The sequence below is a fragment of the Anopheles coustani genome, chromosome 3 (assembly GCF_943734705.1).
Source record: "Anopheles coustani chromosome 3, idAnoCousDA_361_x.2, whole genome shotgun sequence".
NCBI classification, from domain to species: domain Eukaryota; kingdom Metazoa; phylum Arthropoda; class Insecta; order Diptera; family Culicidae; genus Anopheles; species Anopheles coustani.
In genome coordinates this window covers 23,146,873-23,169,583 of record NC_071288.1, presented here as the reverse complement: position 1 = coordinate 23,169,583, position 22,711 = coordinate 23,146,873, and the positions used below count along the sequence as shown (strand labels likewise).

Below are 22,711 nucleotides of genomic sequence, written 5' to 3'. Positions count from 1 at the left end.
ACCCATTGTTTACAAATGGCGATAACCTCACCAACTTGTCACTCAACTAGACACACGAAGAAATGTCTGTCAACTACAAGGTATAAACTAAAGATGTCATTGATCGAGATAGTTTGACAGCCGGAATTAATTTAGCGCGAGTAAACATCAACTTTCTGGCGGGAAATGTTGTGTACGTACATAAATAAAAGCAGTGCTATGCAATAAAGTAAATTTTTCGTTAATTGTGTGTTGATTTTGTTGAATAAATTTATTCTAACATTATACAAAACAATTTGTTCACCATGGATTACGACTCTGACTCGGAGCTGCATGCGACGGACAGGTTACGATTAGAATCAGATTCTGAAGACGATAATTCTCCGAGCAGTACTATACTCGCACAAGAACAGATTTCTGATAATGTAAGCAACATTGTTAGCATCAACGGAGATCCGTCAGCAAGTGAATCGATTGAACAGCCCCGAGAGAAATCCAAATCATCCGATAATGAGGACGACCATCTGTGCGGAAAGCAAAACCGCCGTACTAAAGTGTCCAAAATTATTGACAGCGATTCAGAAGATGGGAATTTTCCGGAAGATACGGACACGCCGAAAAGTAAACGATCAGACGAAGATAATTCTTCAAAAAACATGCTTCGTCTAAAATCGTTGTTGGATTCTGACTCGGATTCTGGATCTAAACAACAAGAACACCAACTAAAGCAGAGTCCTAAGAAAAAGTTGAAAAAGAAAAAAGGTAAAAGCCGATCTCCAGCTAGTTCCGCTGAAGGCAGTGCGGAATCCGAGGGTGATCAAAATATGAATGGAGAAGGTGTGAAAATTAAACGTAAAAAACAAACCCGAGTAAAACATCCGGGTACCCCTGTGACCACTGCGAAAGATATGCTTGCCGGTGTAAGTATATTTGAATTAATAATGGATTAAAAACAAAAAAACATACATTATGTATTAAATACTTTCTTATCGGCCTTTTCAGTTAAATTTATTCCTTGATGATGACGAAGAGGTTACCGAAACAAATGGAGGATCGAAAACGTTGAATTCAATCTTGGAAAATGATTCAAGCTCGGATGAAAACGCCGACAGTAGGCGTGGGGGAAAAAATCACATGCCACAGGTAGGAAAGCCCTCTCACCAATGGCTGGATATAAACAATCTCTTACATTCGCTTTATAGATGACCGAAAAACAAGCGTTGGAAGAAAGACAATTAATTCAAAGCGAATCGCAACGGATGGCGCGTGAAGCTTACATAGATATTCCCTACCATCGCACAAAAGCATATTCGTTTGAAGAATTTCTTGCGAGAAAAACGATTCGCAAACCAGACCCCAACCGGGATTGTTTGGGGAAATCCTCGGACCTATCTATCAGGATGACCCCAGAGCAACTGGAGATTTTTGCTAGGCAGCTGAAAGAACGAGAACTTGAATCACAGGATTTTTTTAAATCTGAAAGCGAGTCCTCAGATGAGGAACCTAAAAAAGATGATGCACCACCGGTGGAAGTGGCCGAAGACAAGGAACATGTGCAAGTCGTCGGTGAAGAAATGGAAACAAAGCGTGATGACGAACCGGAAGTAGAGGAAGCGATTGAACCCTTGGATGCAAATATTTTAAGCGAAGAAAAAGTTCTGGATACTCCAAGCTCCAATATTGTGGAACAAAACGATGACCCAATGGACGAGATTGTGAATCAAACGTCGAAAAATACGGAAACACTCTTAACTGATCATCATGCCGAAACGGAACCCCACGAGAAGGAAATGACATTAGAAAACGAAGTAAAGTACGATCTCATTACTGCCGGTCCAAATGAGACAACAAGCAGCAAAAAAGCGTCCCTGCTAGCAAAGATCAACCTTCCTCCCTGCCCAAGATTAAGTGGACATTCTGACATGATTATTGACTTGGACAGTGGTAACATTGAGCCGAAAGCGCCAACCGGTGCTGACATTCTCTTTCAAAGGCTCGCGAAGTGCAGTGGGAGCGTAAAGAAAACACCACCCTCCACAAGTACAATCACCGTGTTGAGCACGGACGATGGTGTCGTAAAGTTCAATAAGATATCCTTATTCACAGAGCAGGAACGTCCGTTGGTACACAAAGAGCCCATTCCGGGGGCTGCCTTTTTGAAGCTCAAACAAACGCTGAAGGAAAAGATAGACAACGATCGTCGGGTGGCCATGCGAAAGCGCGAGGAAGAGTATGCTAAAAAAGTTGAAATAGAAAAGGCAGAAATGGGCTACGACACCGATGAGGAGGAAGAAGAATTATTAGCAGATAAGGAATGCGTAGAGGATGAAAGCGAAAAAAAATCGGATGTTGCTGGACAGCAGAAGAATGTTGCAAATGATGAAGTGATGGAGGGCGATATTGTTGATGAAGCTGGTGAGAACGCAAACGACGACGACGACGAAACATCTGAAAGTAGTTCAAGTTCAGATGAAGAAGATGAATCGGATGTTGCAGAAGAAGATGGGACTACCAAGCGAAAGGGAAGAATAATTAAGGCATTTGAAGATTCTGATGATGAAAATGATGCAAATAAGCACATCGAAATAACGCCCACAGTACCTGCCCATGAACAAGGAGGCAACCAGTTGGAAAGTAAGCATATTTATTCCGTAATTTAAATCCGTTCTTACTACACCATTTGATACTTTTTAACATTTTAATTTCTCTGTAATATTATAGGAACCAACCTTAAAAAAAAGGAAAACGAAAATGTGTTGGTACCCTGGAATCAGGACGATACAGACACCCCGCAGGAAGATGATCTAATGGAACTCTGTTCTGGACGATTTGCCACACAACTTCCGACGGATAGCACGCAAATGCTTACCCAAAATGAAGAACTTGCTGGTGTGGGAAATAAGGAATGTCAGTCTATTACGAAACCTCTCTACACACAAGCGGAACAAAATATAGGAGATTCGCAACTCCTGGAACTTTGTTCAGGTCGCTTTGAAACCCAACTGCCGGGAATCGATGACCGGCAGGCAACGATAGCAAACGACTCTCCAGATGGAAATTCTACAGGGCCTGTAGCAACTGCAGTGTCTGACAGCAGTGACATCCTGGCCGGGGCTAAACTTTGCCTCGAATCCTCGGACGAAGAAACGGACAATGGTGGCATCGTAGCTACTAAGAAGAGTAAAAAACGCAAACGAAAGCACATACAATTGTCCGACGATGAGGACGAAACAAATGAGCCCGAACAACGAGCCAGCGACATTATTCAAGAAGATTCTGATATGGATCAGATGTCGGATCAAGAAAAGGATATAGAACAGGTTGGGGATGAAGAGGAAGATGAAGAAGCTGAACGTTATGTGGATTACGATTCCGAAGAGAACGAAGTCGAAGTAACACTAACTAAGAAAGATAAGAAACGAATTGTGGCTAATTTCGTCGAGAACGAAGCGGAATTATCCGAATCGGAATGGGGTAGTGCCGACGAAGATGAGAAGGACCTCGATCGTTACGACATGGAATTGGCCGATGAGGAACAGTTCGATCAAAAGCAGCTACAGCAGGAGCTGGAAAAAATACACAACCGTCAAATGCTTGATCAGGATAATCGTGAGGTGGAACAATTGAAAGAATTTTTCCTCGAAGATGAAGAAAACGACGGTGTTGGGCGCGTGAGACAGTTCCGTTGGAAAAACGTAGAGAAAACTTTCACTCTTGATTACGATAAACAAAAGGAAGGGGACCATGAGAACGAGGAAGGTGCTGACGGTAATGCAAGCGACGAAGAAACTGAATTGGCTTGGAGAAAGATGCGTCACGAACGAAATATGTTGCTGAAGGAACAAAACATCAACCTTACTGAAACGGAGCTATCCACAACTGCTACGCTGTTAAACCCAGATGATACGATTGGCCCTACGGATGGACAGGAAAACAATCAATCTGTGGGCCATATCGGTGGGATGGCAAAGAAAAAAATCACAATTGTCAAACGGACTACTACCGCTTCTACAGGAAAGGAGGACAGCCCGTTCCTAATCTCCAAATGCAGTGTTGTACAGGTACAGTGCATATCTGTTGTGCTTTTATTACAAGAAAGGGATCCACAATGATCAATGATTTATCTTTGCTTCTTTCAGGGACATAAAGCATCTTTTTTGTCTCGCGATCCTGAAACATTAAACAAACTTGCAAATTTGGTTAAATCTAATCCGGAGACCGAAGGAAGCAGCACTGTTGTGGCTTCAAAGGGTAGAAACTTTGTCTTCACTGCTCTCAGCCCGGCTATTGAAAAGGTAGGGTATACATGATTGACTCGCTTGAATTCGACTAATGGTTTATCATGTTTTCTTTTCCCAGACATCGAAACGTTCGTTAGATTCTGAAGATGCTGAAGAAAGGACCGATGTAAAGAAACCCAAGACTGCGAGTAAAGAATTCACCTCAAAGAAGAAATTGATGCTGGGGTCTTTAATGTAAACAAATGTGAATCAAACAATAAGTATAAGGAGTACAGTTAAAAAAGCGCAAACATTATAGAATATAGTTGGAAAATATTTCCATTACAAAAAAAAGTTTCGAGTTAAAAAAAAATTATTCCCTTGTTTCAAGTGTGACGTTTCCTGAACCGGCATTTTTGACAACTGTTTTGTTTACATTGGCAAACTAATGCGTTTTCTAGCATTATTCTCAGATCCCCAGACGCGCAAAAACCTTATCAACCGTAGTTTTACCGATTTTCTCTTCGATAATTTAGGTTTTCAAGTTTCCCGATATGTTAAAACTTGGTAAAGTGCTCTGCCGCACCGGCCTTCACCGTGCATACTGTACAGATTCTACCCGCATTGAAAAAAGTAAGTACAACACTTTTTAGATAAAACAGTACATGTCGAACGCATGGTTTCGTTATGATACCTTTTTTCAATATTACCAATCTGCGAATGTTCATTTTCAGCTGTGAATTCCGTTACCTTACTGGGTCGAGTTGGAGCGGATCCCCAGCGTCGTGGAAATGACGATCATCCCGTTGTTATGTTCTCCTTAGCAACGCATTCCAACTACAAGTAAGCAGATCTGGATCATGGATAGATTTTCGCTAGAAAGATCTACATTTTTCATGAACCAAAAGTAATTATATGATACATAACCATGTTTATTTGCTTGCCAGGTACGATTCGGGTGATTGGATGCAAAAGACGGATTGGCACCGAGTGGTTGTGTTCAAACCGGGGCTGCGCGATTCAGTTATGTCGTACCTAAAGAAAGGACAAAGGACGATGGTTACCGGCAAGATTACATACGGAGAAATTACCGATCAGGAAGGAAAACAACGAGGCACAACCAGCATAATTGCAGATGATGTAATATTCCTGCAGAACCAATAGCTGTACCAGGAGTGTGTAGTCATCTCGTTCATCAAGTGTTAATGTCTGCCATTTATAGTACATGTTAATAAATATGCATTTATTGAAGAGGAGGATTCGACATAAATTTTAATGGATTTTTCATCAAATAAACAAACGGCGAAATGGATGACAACTAGTTTGAAGTAATTTTTCTGCATAAAAACTTGCCTCCTTTTTCGTCGATTCTCAACCGGCGCGAAAGTTTGATCGAATGTCAAATTTTGCAACACCTCAAAAAATAAGTTTATGTCTAACATATAAACTAAGATTTTCAATCAGAATAAAATACGGGCCTTATAAAGCCAGCATAAGCATAGTACAAGATGTACAAAGGAAGGATGGAAATGAATCATGAAAAATATATTTTAGTTTCTACGAGTAATGTACAATTTAACCTAATTTGGTGAAGTATGACAAGAGAATTTCACCAACGAGAGGTAGTTCTTGTCTGTTTACGCGAAGTGTATCGGCATACCGAAGCGGTACGAGCCCGCACGATCTGATGACACTTCTGTCAGTCGTACGTTGTCCGTTGTGTGGTTCAGTTCGCAGTTTCAAATCGTTGGTGTGTGCTCTCTGTGGCGGTCCGTTGCTGTGTGGTGCTGACTGGAGGAAGAAAAAAGTTCCCGGATCATTAATCTGCATTTGCATTGCCTTGCACTGCTACTTAAAGTGAACAAGCCACATAGGAATTGTGCTCCCATCCGGTCCACGCCAGGGGAGATATTTCTTGAAATTTATCGTACCTCCGCAACACCGCGCGTGTTCCAGGAATCTCAAAGCCCCCCACCCTTCGTCTGCAGCCGGAAGCTACAGCTGCATAGAAAATCGTTCGTGTACGATCGTGTTCGTGTGAGTCTGTGCTATTGTACCCAACGGAAAAAATGGCAGCCGTTGCCCTGAGTGAAGTTCAATCTGCAAAATCCATCATTTGCGACATCGAAGGAACGACCACGTCGATCTCGTTCGTAAAGGTAAGCTTTGGTTAACTAGTTAGGTTAAGTTTTTTACCCGTTTCGAAAAATTTACCAATTCTCTAGGTATCTGCCGGTTCACCTTCTGCACCGGTATGCTCTCATAGTTCCATAGACCCGGCACACTTAGAACCCCCACAAACTGCACTGCAAATTCACTTTTGAATTAAATCGTCTATTTTTCCCCCTTGGTTAAAACTGTAGTTTCCTGAAACATTTTTCAACTGCAATCGTATGTCTTTTTCGTTCCATTCTTCTGCTTCGGTGTCATCGATCGATGCCGTGAACGTTTCGCTTACCAACACTATCGCGAATTGGTCTACCCTAACGTTCAGAGAGAGCGTAGAGAGATAGAAGAGAGATCGGGGTTTTTTTAAATGGATTTTTTAACGTGCTGTGAACGACGGTTGGTTTAGTTTTTCATAAAGAACTAGTCTATTCCAGATTTTCCCTTCATCTAGCAGACACTTCCGGATGTGCTGTTCTTGGTCGTTCTTCGAGTAAAATGATGAACGCTCTTGATGAAGCATTCGATACTGGCGTTTACAATATGAAAGTCTGACTTAAATTCGTTGGTTATTTTTTATAATTGTAACGACTACCGGTGCCATTCGAGTACCAGAATCCTATCACCCATACTAGACGTAGCAGTGATCTGTTTAGTCTACGCTCCTTGAAATCTTTTGCTCTCAGCATACAGACAAAGAAAGAGAACATAAAACCTGGCTGCGAGAGTACGTGAGAGGATCAGCTCTTGGATGGTGAGGTTTGGACGAAGGAAAATCGTGAACCTCCATTGCAACGGCAGCACCAGAAGATGAGGAATCTGGGTATTATTTTCCTTCTATACCTTTGCACAGTTGACGCGCACAACTCGAAGAAAGAATCTACATATCTGTTAGAATTCATAAGTTTCGCCGGTCATCGGTGATGCTGTGAGCGACGGAACGGTATTACAAATGTGTGTACCTTCGTCCTACCGGACCTTTGTTGCTTTCGTCCTTCCGTTGTTGTCAGCCTGGGAAAATCACCCAAAAGAATAATGGCGCTCGGTACAACCGTGTCCCAAATGTAGAAATACATCCCACCATAAAACATAGCTTTTATATGCCATCTTGTTTGTCTCGGTTTTTGCGTGCCATTTTAGGCGCTACCCTTTTGCACACTCCATCTTCTGCGCCCAAGACTATTCGCATCTCCCGTCCTCTGTTGATCTGGTGTACCGATGCATCCGTTGCTACACTGGGGAAGAGTTGGCTTGGTGAATTGAAGTTGTCTGCTTGGGTTATACTCCATCGGCGTGTGGGAGAATTCGGAGAGAGTGCAGTAACCGGAACTCCCCTAGCTTTAGCATAAACTTGCTGTGGAGTGGGCTTTTGGTCTAGTGTTAGAGTATAACTTGCGTCTGCTGCTGCTGCATTCGTACTTTGCTGACCATGGATGGGAGGAAAGATGACTTCGTAACTATCTTCTCGTGCTGCGCGTTGGGAATGTGTACGCGAGAAGAGAGTATATTAAAGCGCAATTTCCACCTACATTTTCCATCGTTCTACGTTCATCGTTTCCAAACAAAAATGAAAATGGACATTTTGTTGTTTTGGTGTGTAGCATTCGTATTAGCGAACTAGTTTTCGATGATGATTATGCTCTTCCTTTGCGGTACAAAATCTCTCAGAGGTTTCACATAGGTGACAGGTACGGGAGGAACTGGAAACAGTATGCATATGCTCCAGGTGGAAAATATAGTTTCCTGTTCCTATGAGATAAAAATGGCCACTAACAGGGTGTAGTACCTGCCGCCCTTTCAAAATTGATACCTAGTTTAACGATCTTGTGTGTGTTGAAACCCTTTATGCTATTAGCCGTTGAGTGCATCGGCATATTGTAAAAGTATGTTCCTTTTCATGGAACATTGGCCTTATACCGAGCATTAAAGGGACACAAACAAAATGGACTCCATCGTGTGGTAAATCTTCATTCCTTACCCCATGGAAACCCTACATCCTTTACCACCGGGTTCATCTCGATATCATCGCTTGTAGACGAAGGAGAAGCGAATAGACGATCCGGAAATGGACGAAGAAAATGACATGTATAACGAAGAAAACGGCCAGGCTATAGAGGGAAGGCACGTTCTAAAAATAGAAATAACTACCTCGGATTTCAACAACCTTCTGCCTCTTTCTTTTTGATCTATGCTTCTGTTCCGATGGCTTCTGCGATGCACAATGTGTGTGCAAAACTAGTTCTCGAGCGCGCGCGTGCTGGTTGACGTCGCAAAAATTCTCGGAGGAGTCGACATGGATATGGATGGCGTTCAAGCTGTGAGAGGAAATATTGAAGAAGGAGGATCATTGCTCCAGGTGGTGGAAATGAAACGAGTGACCCAAACAAGATTGTGCGCCTGGAATATAACACGAGACGAGACCACGAGCAACTTCTTTGCTCTGCTGTGGTTGCATGCGTTGCGATGGCGAAGAAAAGTCAGCAGGAAAGAAGGAATAGGAAACTGATTTCCCCGAGACCGGCCGGCCGGCCGGCAATTCCCAATCCCGCGAGGCAGCCGCGGCTTTGTTGTGGATGAGGGTGTTTTTTTTTTACCCCGAGTGCACCTATTTCAATGAATAATGTGTCTTCTCTCCAACACTCAATCGCAACAGGCAGGAGGCGGATGGTTGAGATATAACTTCGTAGATATCGCAGTAGGCTGGTAATATTTTTCTATTCGAGAGCTTAAAGACTTCCTGCAAACCCCTCGTTCATTTCGTCAGTCTCAGGATGCACTTGGAATGTAAAACTCTGCATACAGCTTCGACCGACCGGGTCGTCGATTTGTAGCAAACGACATAGGATTCTGTCGTTTGTTGGTTTGTGTGTTTAGTAAGATGTGGTTTGTTTTCCATCGGCTATGGTTTAGTGGTTCGTGGTTTAGTGTAGCCAAAAGATTCTGTTTGAATCGGTTTATTCTCAGTACAGTTACGGCAAAGGAATAGTGAGAATTTCTCATGCATATTTCTACCCATTTTGAGCAAAGAAATATGTTTTATGTTATCGTTTTATCTACATCATGTAAGCTATTAGGAACTGTAAACTTCACTGCAAAAGTCAGTACACAGCAGACCCCAAAACAGAAGCAAATGTCATTTTATATGTGAGGTAATTGAGGACGGGTCGTTTTTACTATCATCGGATCGGATGAGTAGCATGGTTGAGAGGATTTGAATACTGAGCCCTAGAAAAGGTCCCAACTGATTGGTAAAACATGATTTTACCGCAACTTTAAGTCTAAATTAACTCTGTTTAGTAAATTCCAACTAGACCAATCAGCAAACAAACGAAAGAAGAAAGTACGTTTTGTCACAGTTTAGGTCATTTTTGATCATGGCTTGTGGGACAGTGCGTAATAACAACAGAGAACCACGTGAAGCCAGTTTGCATCATAAACACACCAACCATGTTGCGAATTAGGACCAAGTTTGAAATGGACGATGCTATAGCAGTAAACCGAAAAAAACGCCACCGGTCGGGAAAAAATGGCGACGGACGGTCGATGGCTTCGTTGATGAAACTTTGTTCAAGGTCAACCATGCAGCTATGCAATAACAGAGAAGGAGGGGGTAGTCCAGACTGGCTGCTTCCTTTCTTTCGATTCACTTCTTCGTTTCTCGTTGTATCTAAGAAGTTTCCTGAAGATTTGTGTCGGGATTTAGATGCTATTTCGTTTGAATTGTGCATTGTGTTTATGGTCCATGTCAGGAGTTTAGAACAATGAATGTATTTAAGGAGAATTCGACACGTTACACTAATATTTTCCTTTAATTTTTTTACAGGATACTCTATTCCCTTACGCACTGAAGAACGTAGAGGAATTCTTAAAAAACAACTGGAATGAAGATGCCACCAAGACGGTTATTGCCGCACTTCGCGAGCAAGCTGATGAGGATAAAAAGTCAGAAGTAGCCGGCGTCGTTCCAATTCCTGCTGGGGTACGTACATAGTATAAATTTAATTTGTATTTTCCGTTCGTTGAACAATTGAATGTTAGCTAATCTGGCCAATCCAGTTCAGAAGAGCTTGTCCGAATTTTACCATGGTTACTACAACTTATTCATTTGACTTTTTAAACACCTCAGGACTCGGAAGACATCATTCCGGATATTGTCAAAAATGTCGAGTGGCAAATGTCGCAGGATCGGAAGACAGGTTCGCTGAAAACTCTTCAAGGAATGGTCTGGGCTAAAGGATACAAGGACGGCACTATCAAGGGACAGTAAGTAGGCATTTGTGTATTGCAAGAAGCATCCTGCGTGAAGAATATTGTTTTCCACCCTAAACGCTTTCCGTCTTTGTTCCTCAAAGTGTATATGACGACGTGCAGAAGTCTTTTGAGAAGTGGACGGAATCCGGTCGCAAGATTTACATATACTCTAGTGGCAGTGTTGACGCCCAGAAGCTGCTGTTTGAAAACAGTGAGCAGGGCAACCTGCTGAAATACCTGGCGGGACATTATGATACGAAAATCGGGGCAAAGCGCGAAAAGGAGAGCTATCAGTCCATTTTGAAAAACATCGAGGCTTCGGCAGAAGAAGCATTATTCCTTACGGATGTATTTGCCGGTAAGTGAAACATAAGATGTACAGAAAACAGTTACGTGCTATAGCATTAGAAGTTGTTATTAATTACTACTAATATTTTTCTGCGATCTTTTCTTGATCTGTACTCATTTTCGATGTATTTTACATGCGCGCAGAAGCCAAAGCTGCGAAGGAAGCTGGCCTCCACGTAGTTCTGCTGGAGCGCCCAGGTAACTCTGAACTGTCGGAGGAAGAGCGCAAAGAGTTCCCAGTGATTTCAACGTTCTCAGACTTGACCTTCGCGGAGGCAAAGGAAGAAAATGGTTCTGCCCAAAATGGAAAGCGAAAGATCGAAGAAACGACCGAAACCACCGAGGAGGATCAGACACAGGTATACCCTAATAAAAAATAAAATTTATCTTTTTTATCTTTCTTTAGACACTAACTAAATGTAGTAACCTCGATTCCAGTAAATATTTTATTGTCTAGAAAAATCTTCAGCTGAATGTTGGCTGAAGCAAAATCCCACCTTTTAACTTAAGAATTTTTTTTTATCATTGAACGCCAAACATACTCTAAAAATGTTCATCACTAAGTCCTATGTTGTACCTCTTCTAAACCAAACAGACCGAACATTGTAAAACATTCGAAAGTGTATTTTCATGATGAGGTCAATACAAGTGGTGGTCATTCTTGCTGTTTATGTGCGGCAGTTTTAATTTAGCATTAATATGTAATCATGTGTTTGTTTCCGACCTTACCTTAATGCATGATCTGTAGGGAACAAGGTAAAACAAACGCGCATATCATTGGATTTTTACTATTAATGATCCAGAATTTACCAAAAGGCAACTGATTTGAAATTCTGTAGGTGGTAATAATATATTTGGAGAGCAGAGAACATTTATCATTGCCATAAAAGAAAAAAGGAATTATACTACTACATTTTGGTATAAAAAAATAAATGAATTACACGATGATAGGATTGATGATCAATCAAATCCAATCTAAAAAAAACTATTTATGCATGCTTGCAAAGTTTTGGTTAATGATCGTTGCCTTTGGTTAGTTCTTAGGGAAAAATAATAGGTTAGTGAGGGATCATGGTGAATGGGAAACCTATTGAAACATATCCTAGCATCAACGAGTTAAACATACTTTAATTAATTTAATCAATTTGAACTATTTATTAAGATTTAGAAACACGTCGAACGTTTAAATATAAATAAACGAAAGAAACCCATCGTTTTGTGGAGCAAGGCATGAAATGTAATGAAAAAGTCTATAAAATGATCAATATATGAAAAATATATTCTAAACAATTCTTGTTCTTCACATTTTTAAAGTGTGAGATTCTAATTTAACTTTTCAATTTATTTTCTCGGTTATTCGAGGAAATTGGTAATTTTTTTCGTCTGGTTTTATAATTCAAATATTTTTATTAAATTCGATTGCAATTAAATTTATCTACTCCAAAAATAAGAATAATCCACGTCTTTGTTTTTTTTAAATTCTTGTATTAGAGAAAGGTTCGTGTCTAGGATAAATTGTGCATTTGTGCCATCTGTTGGTGAATTTGGAAGCTTTTACTAGCGAAGCCACGAACCTTCTTGTTGATAAATTATTTTTCCAACTTTGGAAAATATTTAAATAAAATGTGACCTTTCGTTAAATGCGCCGTTTTTTTATGCTTTCTAGGAGCCTCCCAGCAAGGTGGTTAAAGTTGAAGAAGGCAAGAAAGAGGATACAACAGCGAACGGATCTGGCGAAGGTGACAAGGAGATGGCTGAAGTAGCTTCGGCGGACGATGCTATTGTTTCCAAGAAGGACGACGAGGTTCCGGAGAAAAAGATTGACGATATGGAAGTTGACGATGAAAAGAAGCCTACAAATGGCGAGGAAAATGTTAAGAAAACGGAAGAAAAATCCGAACCACACATTGAAGAGACAAAATCCGACTCGAAGGACAACAAAGAGCCGATAGATTCGAAATCAAGTAACGACGAAGTGGAATCTAAACAGGAATCTATTGCCGCCATGGATGTGGACGAGCAGGATAATGGGGAGGTGAAGAAAGAAGCAGAGAAAAAGGGCAGCGTGGAAGTAAACGAAACTGTGATTACGGAGGAAACGAAGGTTGCGAAGGATGGCGAGAAGAAAGAGGAAAATAAGGGTAATGATAAAGTTGAAAAAGTAGTGCAGGATGTGAAGGAATCGAAGGCAGACGAAACTACTAAGGTAGATACTGTGGAAGATGATAAGGATTCGGTAGAAAAAACGAAGGAAGTTGAAACTGATAAGGATAACACAGTAGAGCAAAAAGAAACCGTTGTTACGACCGTAACAGAACAGGACGCAAAGAAAGAGGAGGAGGCCAAAACAGCTGTCGCTGAAACAAAAGCCGAATCTTCTGAGAAGAAAGAAGACAGCGTAGAATTTGCTACCGGTGTGGAGGTTACATCTAATGTTCCCGCCGATGAAGTAGCCACCGAGGTAAAAGAAGATGAAAAGCAGGCAGAAAAAACTTCAGAAAAGGAGGAAAACAAACCAGCCAACGTTGATTTAACACCTACTGAGCAACCAACCAGTGAGAAGAAGACTGCACCGACCGAAACTACCGATGCTGATGATGCAGATGCAAAGGTGGCAGCCACAAATGGTGAAAAGACTGAAGACAAACCTACCACAAATTCCAACGGTAACGGCAATGCGGGAGATGAGGAGAAAAATGGCGATAGTGATAAGGAAAATGACACTTCATCGACTAACTGCGAGGTGGATGAAGCTTCGGCAGCGGCTGAATCGAAAACCAATGGAAGCAACACCAGTGTTGATACCAGCAGCAGTGTCCAGGAGGTAGCAGCCACGGCTGAATCGAAGACCAAGAAGGTAGTTGACGTTGTCGCACCTCCTGCGGTCACGCCGACACCACCGATCGAGGCAGAATCGTAAGCCCAATCTTAGACCGTATCTATAACTAACACATCGGGAGAGGGAGGGGCAGTGAAGAATTATTCTTTACTGCGTTTCGGAACGAGTGAAGCATTTTTCCTTTTTTTTATATTGCTGATTGAAGCAAACAGGTACAGAAAACAATAGCACCAACTAACAACCCACTTTTGACATCGGAGTTTGCTAATGGGCGGATTTACGTGCCGATTCCAACGGCGAAAAGTATTATTGATCTTTAATGACCAGAGTAGGAGACGAATACGCGTGAAATGGGACGGAGAAAAGTGAACTAATTCTACATTTGTATATCTGTCTCAATGACGATTCAATTCTTAGTAATTACAATTTTATAAACATATTTATATCATTTGATGGATTGACGGAAGAATACTGAAACGATGTTGAATGGAGTATATGAAGCAGTAATGCAGTAGACTTGACGGTAGGAGTGATACTGGCATTAGATTGTAGGCTACATTTATTAGGCTTTACAGTTTGTGATCATCACATAACCAACATCTTTATTATTTATGGCCACAGCGACAACGTTGCGCAAAATATTTTCTACAGTCCGCCTACTAGCCCGTGTCCCTTTCCTCCCTCTATAAACCCGTATCGTAATGTTTAAGTTTGTGAACTAAAAGAACAACCCGAATCAATGGTCAAATCATTCTACAAATGAAGTGCGTAAAACCAATACGAAAGTCTCTCGTCTTTTTGTAACAAGTGGGGAAAAACTATAGATGTAACTAGGCACATCCATCCCCGTTGGGTGGGATGGAGTGGAGTGGTGGAGAGAGACAGAGAGACAGAAATAAGGTGAGACAAAGGGCTTAACTGATCGTTCGAAGACTGAAATAAGGCACATTTTATTTGGGGAATAAAATACGCCACATAAAGCCAAGCCACCCATGCACAGGGCGCACAGCATTATCTTAAAGCGCGGATCAGCCACGGAGGTTAATTGTGTTTGGACAGATTAGTTCCTCAAAAATAGTACTTTAGTGATTATACAAACGTGAAATTAACGCTTGGTCCGGTTGGTTTTTCGATGAATTACTGTCGCACCTGTTGGCAAGACTTCCATCGCATCGAAACACACTACAAACCACACATTCCACGATAATTGAGTTTGTTCTGAATATGTTTCTCGATTATAAGGCTGCGCACATTTTACTTCTACGGTGAGACAACGATGGTACGGGTACAGTGTATGTGATGTTGGTGAAACACATGAAAGTAATCTCGACGGAGCAGTATTAAAATCACTTTCTTATACTTCGTGTGTTGTCGCTTCGCGCGCGACGTGGAGCGATTTTCATCGTTGTTCTAAATGTTTTCAATTAAGATTATACTGACGCTGTTGCATTATTTTCTTATGGTTTTGACTGGAAAAGTTACACTGAACAAATATGGCGCGATGCATTCATTGGAAAAATAATGTAATGATGAATCTCCAACTATTTGTTACGATTGACGGAAAATCATGTTTCAAAAGATATCGTTTTTACACCGGCGGATGTGGGTGAATCCATGATTTACCACTTACTCTGGATCGTGAAAGTGACACGGCGACGTTCCAATAAATGTAATGTGTATGATTAAAAGCTATAAGGAAATGATACTGGCGTAAAATGTAGAGCCTATTGATTCAACCATAACATCTCGTGGCATGTGGAATAAAAGCTAGCGACACTAGGCACAAGGACACTAACAGAATATAAAGAATTGAAAACTGTGTGGGAGTAGGTAGGGACAACCCTCTCCCCTTTCGTCCGCAATGCAAAATCCACTGGAGAAGCATCCCCTAGTGAAGCATTATTAAATGCCGTCGAGCTGATTATTAGAACATCGTCTCAGCTAAAACTGAACATGCACACACACACACACACAAACACACACACACTACGAATGTGAATGTATAGTATATTCCAGAATTAAATACAATTGTACACAAAATCGGCCAACGTCGGGATGAACGGATTGGCCCAGCGCAGCTGCTTCTCTGAAGTAGATGGACGCGAACAAGGAGAGGATCGGGAAGCTACCGAATATCATCCCCTCCCCCGCGCACGAAATCAAGATACAGGCGTTAAGAAATAAATTAATCGATACTATTTTAAAAAGTTCCACCCAACACGGAAACCTAAAGCGTCTTGAGTTGTTTTACTTATTTATTTTTGATAGTGCATTGCAGTAGATTGTTGTTTAATATAGTCTTGCCCATGGTTGAGAATGATGAGAAAATGAAGGTAGCAACGATGTTAAACAATTAACCTTATTCACGGGTTAGGTATAGGAAATGGTTGAGTTCGATAGTGCAGTCCCCCGGGGTTTGGGCCGAAAAGGATTTTCGTTTGTAAGTTGGTTCAATTTCAACTGATAATGATTTATTTTTTCACTAAATGCATCTAAAATACAGCAAATTACAGTGTGAGCAAGAAAAAGGATTCAAACTCAGTTGTTTGTATTGGATAAATTCGACAATATCGTCAGTGCGCTTCGTTATGGAACTAACAAATTTGACCAACGTCTGGTTCAATATTCACCTGGTAACCCCACAAATAATAATTATTAACACAAATGAACAACCTGTTCAGTAAAACTGGTAATTTTCCATTTGAATGGAGGCGCCTGGTGTTTTGTATCGAACGCCTAGAAGTAACACTTGCACACGGGTGATATTTTCCTACTTCGGCATATCGAAATTAATTCATATGCTGTGACGTTGCCTTTGTCAACATTGCTGTAAATTTTGGTTGTATCTACTATACAATATCTTGCTGTAGAGCAACTGATCGTGGCTTTGGTGAGTTTAAGTAAGACCATGCGTACATTTTATCAAGTAAAAGGGGAACAACGTGTTGTAGTCTATTGCGTCGGGTTCTGTCCAACCAACTTTCTTGTGTCCGTGTTTATGGAAGATTCGAAAATGCATTTTCGTTCCAATTTGACTTCTTGGAAAGCGCTACTACCCACTTGTAACCAGCAAGGGTTAGCGTAGTGCTCAAAGATCTAGAAGGGCCCCGTACACAACACAACAGCCAAATCGCAATGCGACGCGGGGTTGGAATGGAAAAGCACCGATTCCACTTTGTGAACTCCTTTGCCCGCCGAGTGAATGTTTACTACATTTTGGTTTTTTTGTCACCCTGAAAGGAAAAGTTACAGGGAAACCAAAGGCGCAAACCGTAGGAAAAACGAGCTTCGTTCTCGAAGCAAAAGTGAGACATAGCAGAGAAAGTAGAGCGGAAGAAGAATGGACTGGTAGAGAGACAGAGAGAAAAAGTGTGAAGTACTGTTTAGCAGGGAGGACGCTTTCGCTTTGGGGAAATGTTTTTCACAAACGATGACGCATACCACCGCCAGAGGCCGGTGTGAAGGATAGAGCAGGGCGTCGCGCCGACCAAGCCAGATACCATCTCCATCGCACAGCTAACGCCACCAAAGTCTGTGGAAAGCGCCTGGGTTTTCGTTCTACGTAACGACTTTTGCGGCATCGCTGTTCCGTGTCCGCTCTTTTGCCCATTAAATTTTCCTTCTTTCAGAGCTTCAGCACGATCCAATGTTCTCGTTGGTGGGAAGGAGGATTGGTTGGGAAAACTTCTATCCGCTTTCATTTCTCTTTTGCAAAACAACCGTTCCAACCGTCGCTGGCGTTAAGTATTCTTTCATATATATGTATAGAGAGAGAAAACGAAGAAGGGAGAGCTTGGAAAATGTCCTCAACGACCCTTTTTTTCATTCTCCGGTATGGTCGATCGTTCAGTTCTGTTACCTTTTTGACACAGCAGTTCCCCAATGTAGGCGATTGCGGATTACGTAACACAAACTGCTGTCGCGTGTTTGTCTGGGAACGAAAGATCACGCACGTAAAGATGGCTGGACACACAAGCACCTACCGGTTTCATTGGTGGATAAAAGGATAGATGGTTTGAAAAAACAAACGTTTCCCAAAAATTATGCGACATGAGTTATTTATCTGTTTTTCCTAGTTTTACCTTTCTTTTCTTTTTTATATAACTGTCGGCTATGATGAGTATGAATCTTTGTGTTGCGTTTCTAGCTCCTCGCCACTACATTCCTTCTACCATTGAACGAATGTTGGTGCACATCATACACATTCGGATCCGTGCATTCAAATCTGAGCCTCCCGAAGAAGATCGAGCGGGGACGGAGGACGAAACTTTCATGCCATACAACGAAGGTGTCTCCTTCAATTCCTTCCAAGCTGTCTTACGATGTGCCAAACCAGACACCCGCCGGTTATTGGTGTTGGTAAAATGCCCCCCCATGGAATTTGAATGTGTTGTGCTTAAGCGCATCTAACTCCCACTGCCCAGTCCCAACGAGTAGTAATGATGGCCATAGGATTCCGGCGTCATTCGTTTCAGTGTCCTGTTGCCCCGAAAAGCCCCCGAGAGTCCGATGTACAGTCGAGTTTAGCTCGGATTCGATCTTTTCGCTCCTTTAAAACGGAAAAATTATACGTTGACTTGCCGGACTTTCTGGTGGATCATTGTTTTCAAAACATCCTGCTGGATTTTTGTTATGTTCCAACATGCTCCATCAGTGCGACAGAGTGGACAGTTAGATTAAGCCGCTTTATAAGTTTATGTAACAACTTAAAAAAAATATATTCACAAATAATGTGTGCATGAAGAAAAATATCTTTTCTCGTGTAGCACTAACAAAATACAATACAAGTGTATTAAGACCATGCACTTGTTTAAACTACGTTTCATGATTAGGTTTATTATCCTATTTTATTCCTCCAGCGTAATCGCTGGTCTCTCGTGAATCGTCCATATTCGGGTCAAGCGTGTGCTTTGTTTGCTTTGCAATTTGATAAAAGTTGCAACATTTCTTGAAACTACAGCTATTATGTTGTTGTACATTGTTGAAGATACAAAAACTACGCTAAATGATCTCTGAATTTCGATAAATATTCGGGATCGAATGAACAAGATTACGCATGCGATTATAGGGTAGGTGAGCTAAAATTCTTTTTGACAGATTGAGCAGCGGAATGACACGATTATGCTAGCGATTACGCTTCGTTTCCCAATGTACAGTAGCAACGCTAATCAGCCATAGTAGTAGGCTATAATAATTGCCAAAATGTATTGTTTGGGAAGTCTAGTTTGTCGAAAACTGTTGGTTCAATAAGTTTTATAACCAAATTTTAACAACAAATGGCTATACTAAAAAACGTACCAAAACAGTTTGGCAGTCAAGTAGGGTTAAAAATTATTTAATTTATGTTAAACAGTCTTTTTTTCATTTATCCATTTCGTGTTATGATTATTATTTATTCTTAAAACGGTTAAAATTAACTTCATCCACAATACAGACTTTTTCCAGTGATGATCATTAGGTTACTAAACTCCCTCAATGATCGTCAGCCCCGGAATGTTACGATTTTCCCCCTACGAGCAGTCGTCTGCACGACACACGTGCGTTGGGAAATTGTTCATGCTTGGAGAAAGAAAGAAAAGCATACGAAACAGTGGGCTAGAAAAGAAGAAATGCCGTTCGTAATGCTGGATGGATGAGTCAAGATTCCACTTCCATCTTTCGTCCACACGTTCTTCTCTGCTCCGCATTGCCGTATCGGGCTGCGGAGTTTTCCTCCTCCCCATCCTGGCCCACCCTTTTTTAACCCAAAACATCTGAGCTGCATTTTCATCCAGCCGAAGATCCGTTCCTCCGAATTCCCAGCGCCGGAGCGAGAAGCTGTAGCCGAGAGCAGTCGAAACGGGGATGAAAATGAAATTCTACGGTGATTGTGTCTCCCGTTGGGTTTGCTTCTTGTTGTCGGCTTGTTCCTCTCCCCCGTTCACCGTCAGCACCCTGCGTGTCCCTTCGGACGAGTTTACAACCACTTGGCTTCGTGTCCACACACCCTCTCCCAGTGCCGGTAAATGTTATCAACCATCAACCCCCTCGGTACCGACGTACTTGGTCCCCCTTAGCCCAGCGCATCGGTTTTTGCTCGGCCGGGTCCATTTCCGTTGATCCGTAATTTCGTTGTCTTTCCACCGAAGGCGGTCGGTGCTGGCGCTATAGCTTTGGTGTCTGCTTTTCCACCTAGGGTAGATGGAGAGTTTTCATCTACGCCCGACCGACGCTCGGAGTTCCCAGTCTGGCGAACCGTAGGAGTTTTGCACAGTGGTTCGGTTGCTGGAATCTGTTCTGTCGTAATATTTCTGCTGGAAAGGAATCTACAATTTGTTGTCACTTTTGTTTGCGGTCACAAAAAGGAAGGAGATTTTTAGAACCAGATTTTTATAATATTTACACCCAAATTGAAGGAAATTTTTTTCGCAAACGAACCTCAAACAGTAAAAAAAAGATTTTGTAATCGTATTGAATGACAGATTTTAATCTTTCGGAGTACGATACTAATTTTTCAATAATAACAAATGTTGGAAACAGTTCGGACCCATAAGTTCGAACTCGCTCCAACAGCACCTGTCAGACGAAAAAGGAACGAGAAAACCGATAAATTGGGTGGAAAAGCGGGAAAACTGGGACTCTGTGAAAAACACCGGGCAATAAAGAGTAAATTTTTGGTTTCTTGCTTGCCAAACGATTCCTAAAAGTCCTTTTTTCTTCACCCCGTTGAAAGTGTTTGTAACAACAAATTATGGTTGAATATAGTATTTAACAGTTTATTAGTTTAGTTAGTAGTATTAGTTATTAACGTTTGTTATTTATTGATACCGATTGTTCCTTTCCTTAAAATATAAAATACAAAAAATTACTTCCTATTGAAATCATCTACGTAGTTTTTCCTCATAAAAATAAAGCAAATCGTATTTTAGTTTTTGTTCTTAACAGTATAATTTTGAAAAATGGTGTGAAATTAGTTTTTATTCATACTTTATAATTATTTAGTGCTGGTATACAAATCGGACGATCAATCTGCAATATTATATTTCAGTTAAATTTTGTGAGAATTATAGATTGGATTATATATTTCCAATCTTGTTCCTGTAATTGAGTTCCAGTTAATTTCAGCATGGGTATCATTTTATTTATTTATGAAATGGCTTATGGGTCATCAAACATTTTGAATGTTGCTCCGAAAGTATAGGAGTTTAGGACGAGGCATTCCAACGGCATGAAATATCAACAGAATTTAACTTAAGCTAAGGCTATGTGTCAACTCGTTCGTTGTATGGATGCGCAGTACAATCCAAATGGGATCCATTAACAGATTTAGTATATTTAGCAAAGTTGTCTAACCTAAATATTTACGTTTCCAGTGTAGCTAACATTTCATCCCGCAGTGATTCGGTGTCCTTCGGTCTAGCATTATCATTACGCTAAGTTGTCGCCGTGAATAGAGGTCTCTGAAAGAATTTATCGTTTCCCTGCAAAGCAAAAGCGGTTGAGCTGGTTCTGGCGTAGAACGTTTCGAAGAGTCCTCCCATTTTCCACCATAGTTTCTATGCCGAGATGAGCCCCTGACTAACACAAAAATGTAAGGAGAAAAGGCAAAACCAAACCCTTCAAGCTCTGCACCCCTTGGGTTCGCCGTCATCGTCGCCATCGTCGGTGGTGTGGTCCACCGTTCTTCTCTTTGTGCTCGAGCCGTGAGGTAGAGGTAGAAGTGTGTGCCCCAGAAGTCGCTAGTAGGATGACGATGGCCTCAGATGTGCCATACCTTTGGAGCACCGGCGGGGCAGTGAGGATCGGACCGGGGGAGGAACTGTTTCCGTTCGTCGAGTCGACCGGTTATGCCAAACTACTGTGAGTGGGTCTCTGCAGAACGAAGTACGTTACACCACAACCCGAACTGGACGAATGAAGCAAACGTGGAAGCGTTCACGAACTTTGGAGGCCAGGGCAGGGTTGCTTGCTGCCTTCTCCTTCCTTCGCACCCCGGCACCCCGGTGGCAAACGGACCGACGAATATGGCGTAAAATTCGAAGAGAGATATTTCATCCCCAGCCCAACGATCCTGCCAACGGCCACCATTCCGCCACCACCTGCTCATTCTGAGTACGACGTGCTTTTCCAGCAACTTTTCTTATCCTACGTCCTACCAAGTTCCCTTTTCCTCCCTCTTCGTCGCTTCCCGCATCACCCTGCCTCGTTGTGGGTCTACCCACGGGTTCATTTTCCGGTAAGCTCGCCTGGTGCTGGCTCCGTATTTCGCAAAAGCGAACGCTGTCGATGCGATATTTTCCCTCCGACTCTCGGGAACGTCGGCGTCGTCGTCGTCGTCGGTGTGCTCGAGTTTTTCCTCCTCGAGTTCTGCCTCCCCGTTCGTTTTCCGCCGTTTGTTTTTTGGTTTTTGTGTGCCCCTGCCAATGGAAAAAGGTTGTCCCACGAAAACCCGGCCCCAACTCAGCTTTATTCTCAGACACATACACACACACACACCAATACATTAGAGGACAAACCTACGTGAACTAACGAACTCTCGTCCTCTCGTCGCTGCGAGAATTGCCGATGCGAACGAACCGGGTCGAATGGTAAGGATCGGCCAGGACCATTCCGGAACAGTACGGAAGAGGGAGCGTTCGCAGTGGGCGAAGGGAGTTGGGATGGAAAAGTTGGGCTTACGAGCTCGGGCGCAGAAACCTTAACCTTTCTTTGTTTTGACCCGCACGACGGCCGGTGAGGGCGGGTGTGTTGAGACCGGGGATGGGTTTCATTTCGTTAAGACCATCCGAACGCCGTTGCCAGGATTTCCAACCAACCAACACGGTTCTTCACCCCTCCCCCACGTCGCCGCTGGAAGCTTTTGCTCTAATCAAACCACTCCCCCCTCGGTTCTCCCGCCGGGTTTGGGCGCCTTTCTATCTTCTTCGTA

The 22,711-nt window shown here is 42.1% G+C and overlaps 2 protein-coding genes across 2 annotated transcripts; both read left to right on the top strand.

The window, feature by feature from the left end:
- The first annotated feature begins 253 nt into the window (after positions 1-253).
- Positions 254-14,581, top strand: LOC131272753 (claspin-like). Its single transcript, XM_058274607.1, has 14 exons — positions 254-899; positions 982-1,122; positions 1,182-2,613; positions 2,701-4,040; positions 4,119-4,274; positions 4,339-4,408; positions 4,934-5,042; positions 5,147-5,339; positions 6,209-6,358; positions 10,189-10,344; positions 10,492-10,628; positions 10,718-10,974; positions 11,109-11,323; positions 12,631-14,581. Exons 1-14 carry the CDS (start codon positions 285-287, stop codon positions 13,882-13,884), a joined length of 6,225 nt encoding a protein of 2,074 aa, XP_058130590.1. The 5' UTR covers positions 254-284; the 3' UTR covers positions 13,885-14,581.
- Positions 4,629-5,461, top strand: LOC131260161 (single-stranded DNA-binding protein, mitochondrial). The gene is made up of 3 exons (XM_058261835.1): positions 4,629-4,832; positions 4,934-5,042; positions 5,147-5,461. Exons 1-3 carry the CDS (start codon positions 4,754-4,756, stop codon positions 5,361-5,363), a joined length of 405 nt encoding a protein of 134 aa, XP_058117818.1. The 5' UTR covers positions 4,629-4,753; the 3' UTR covers positions 5,364-5,461.
- Positions 14,582-22,711: the final 8,130 nt, after the last annotated feature.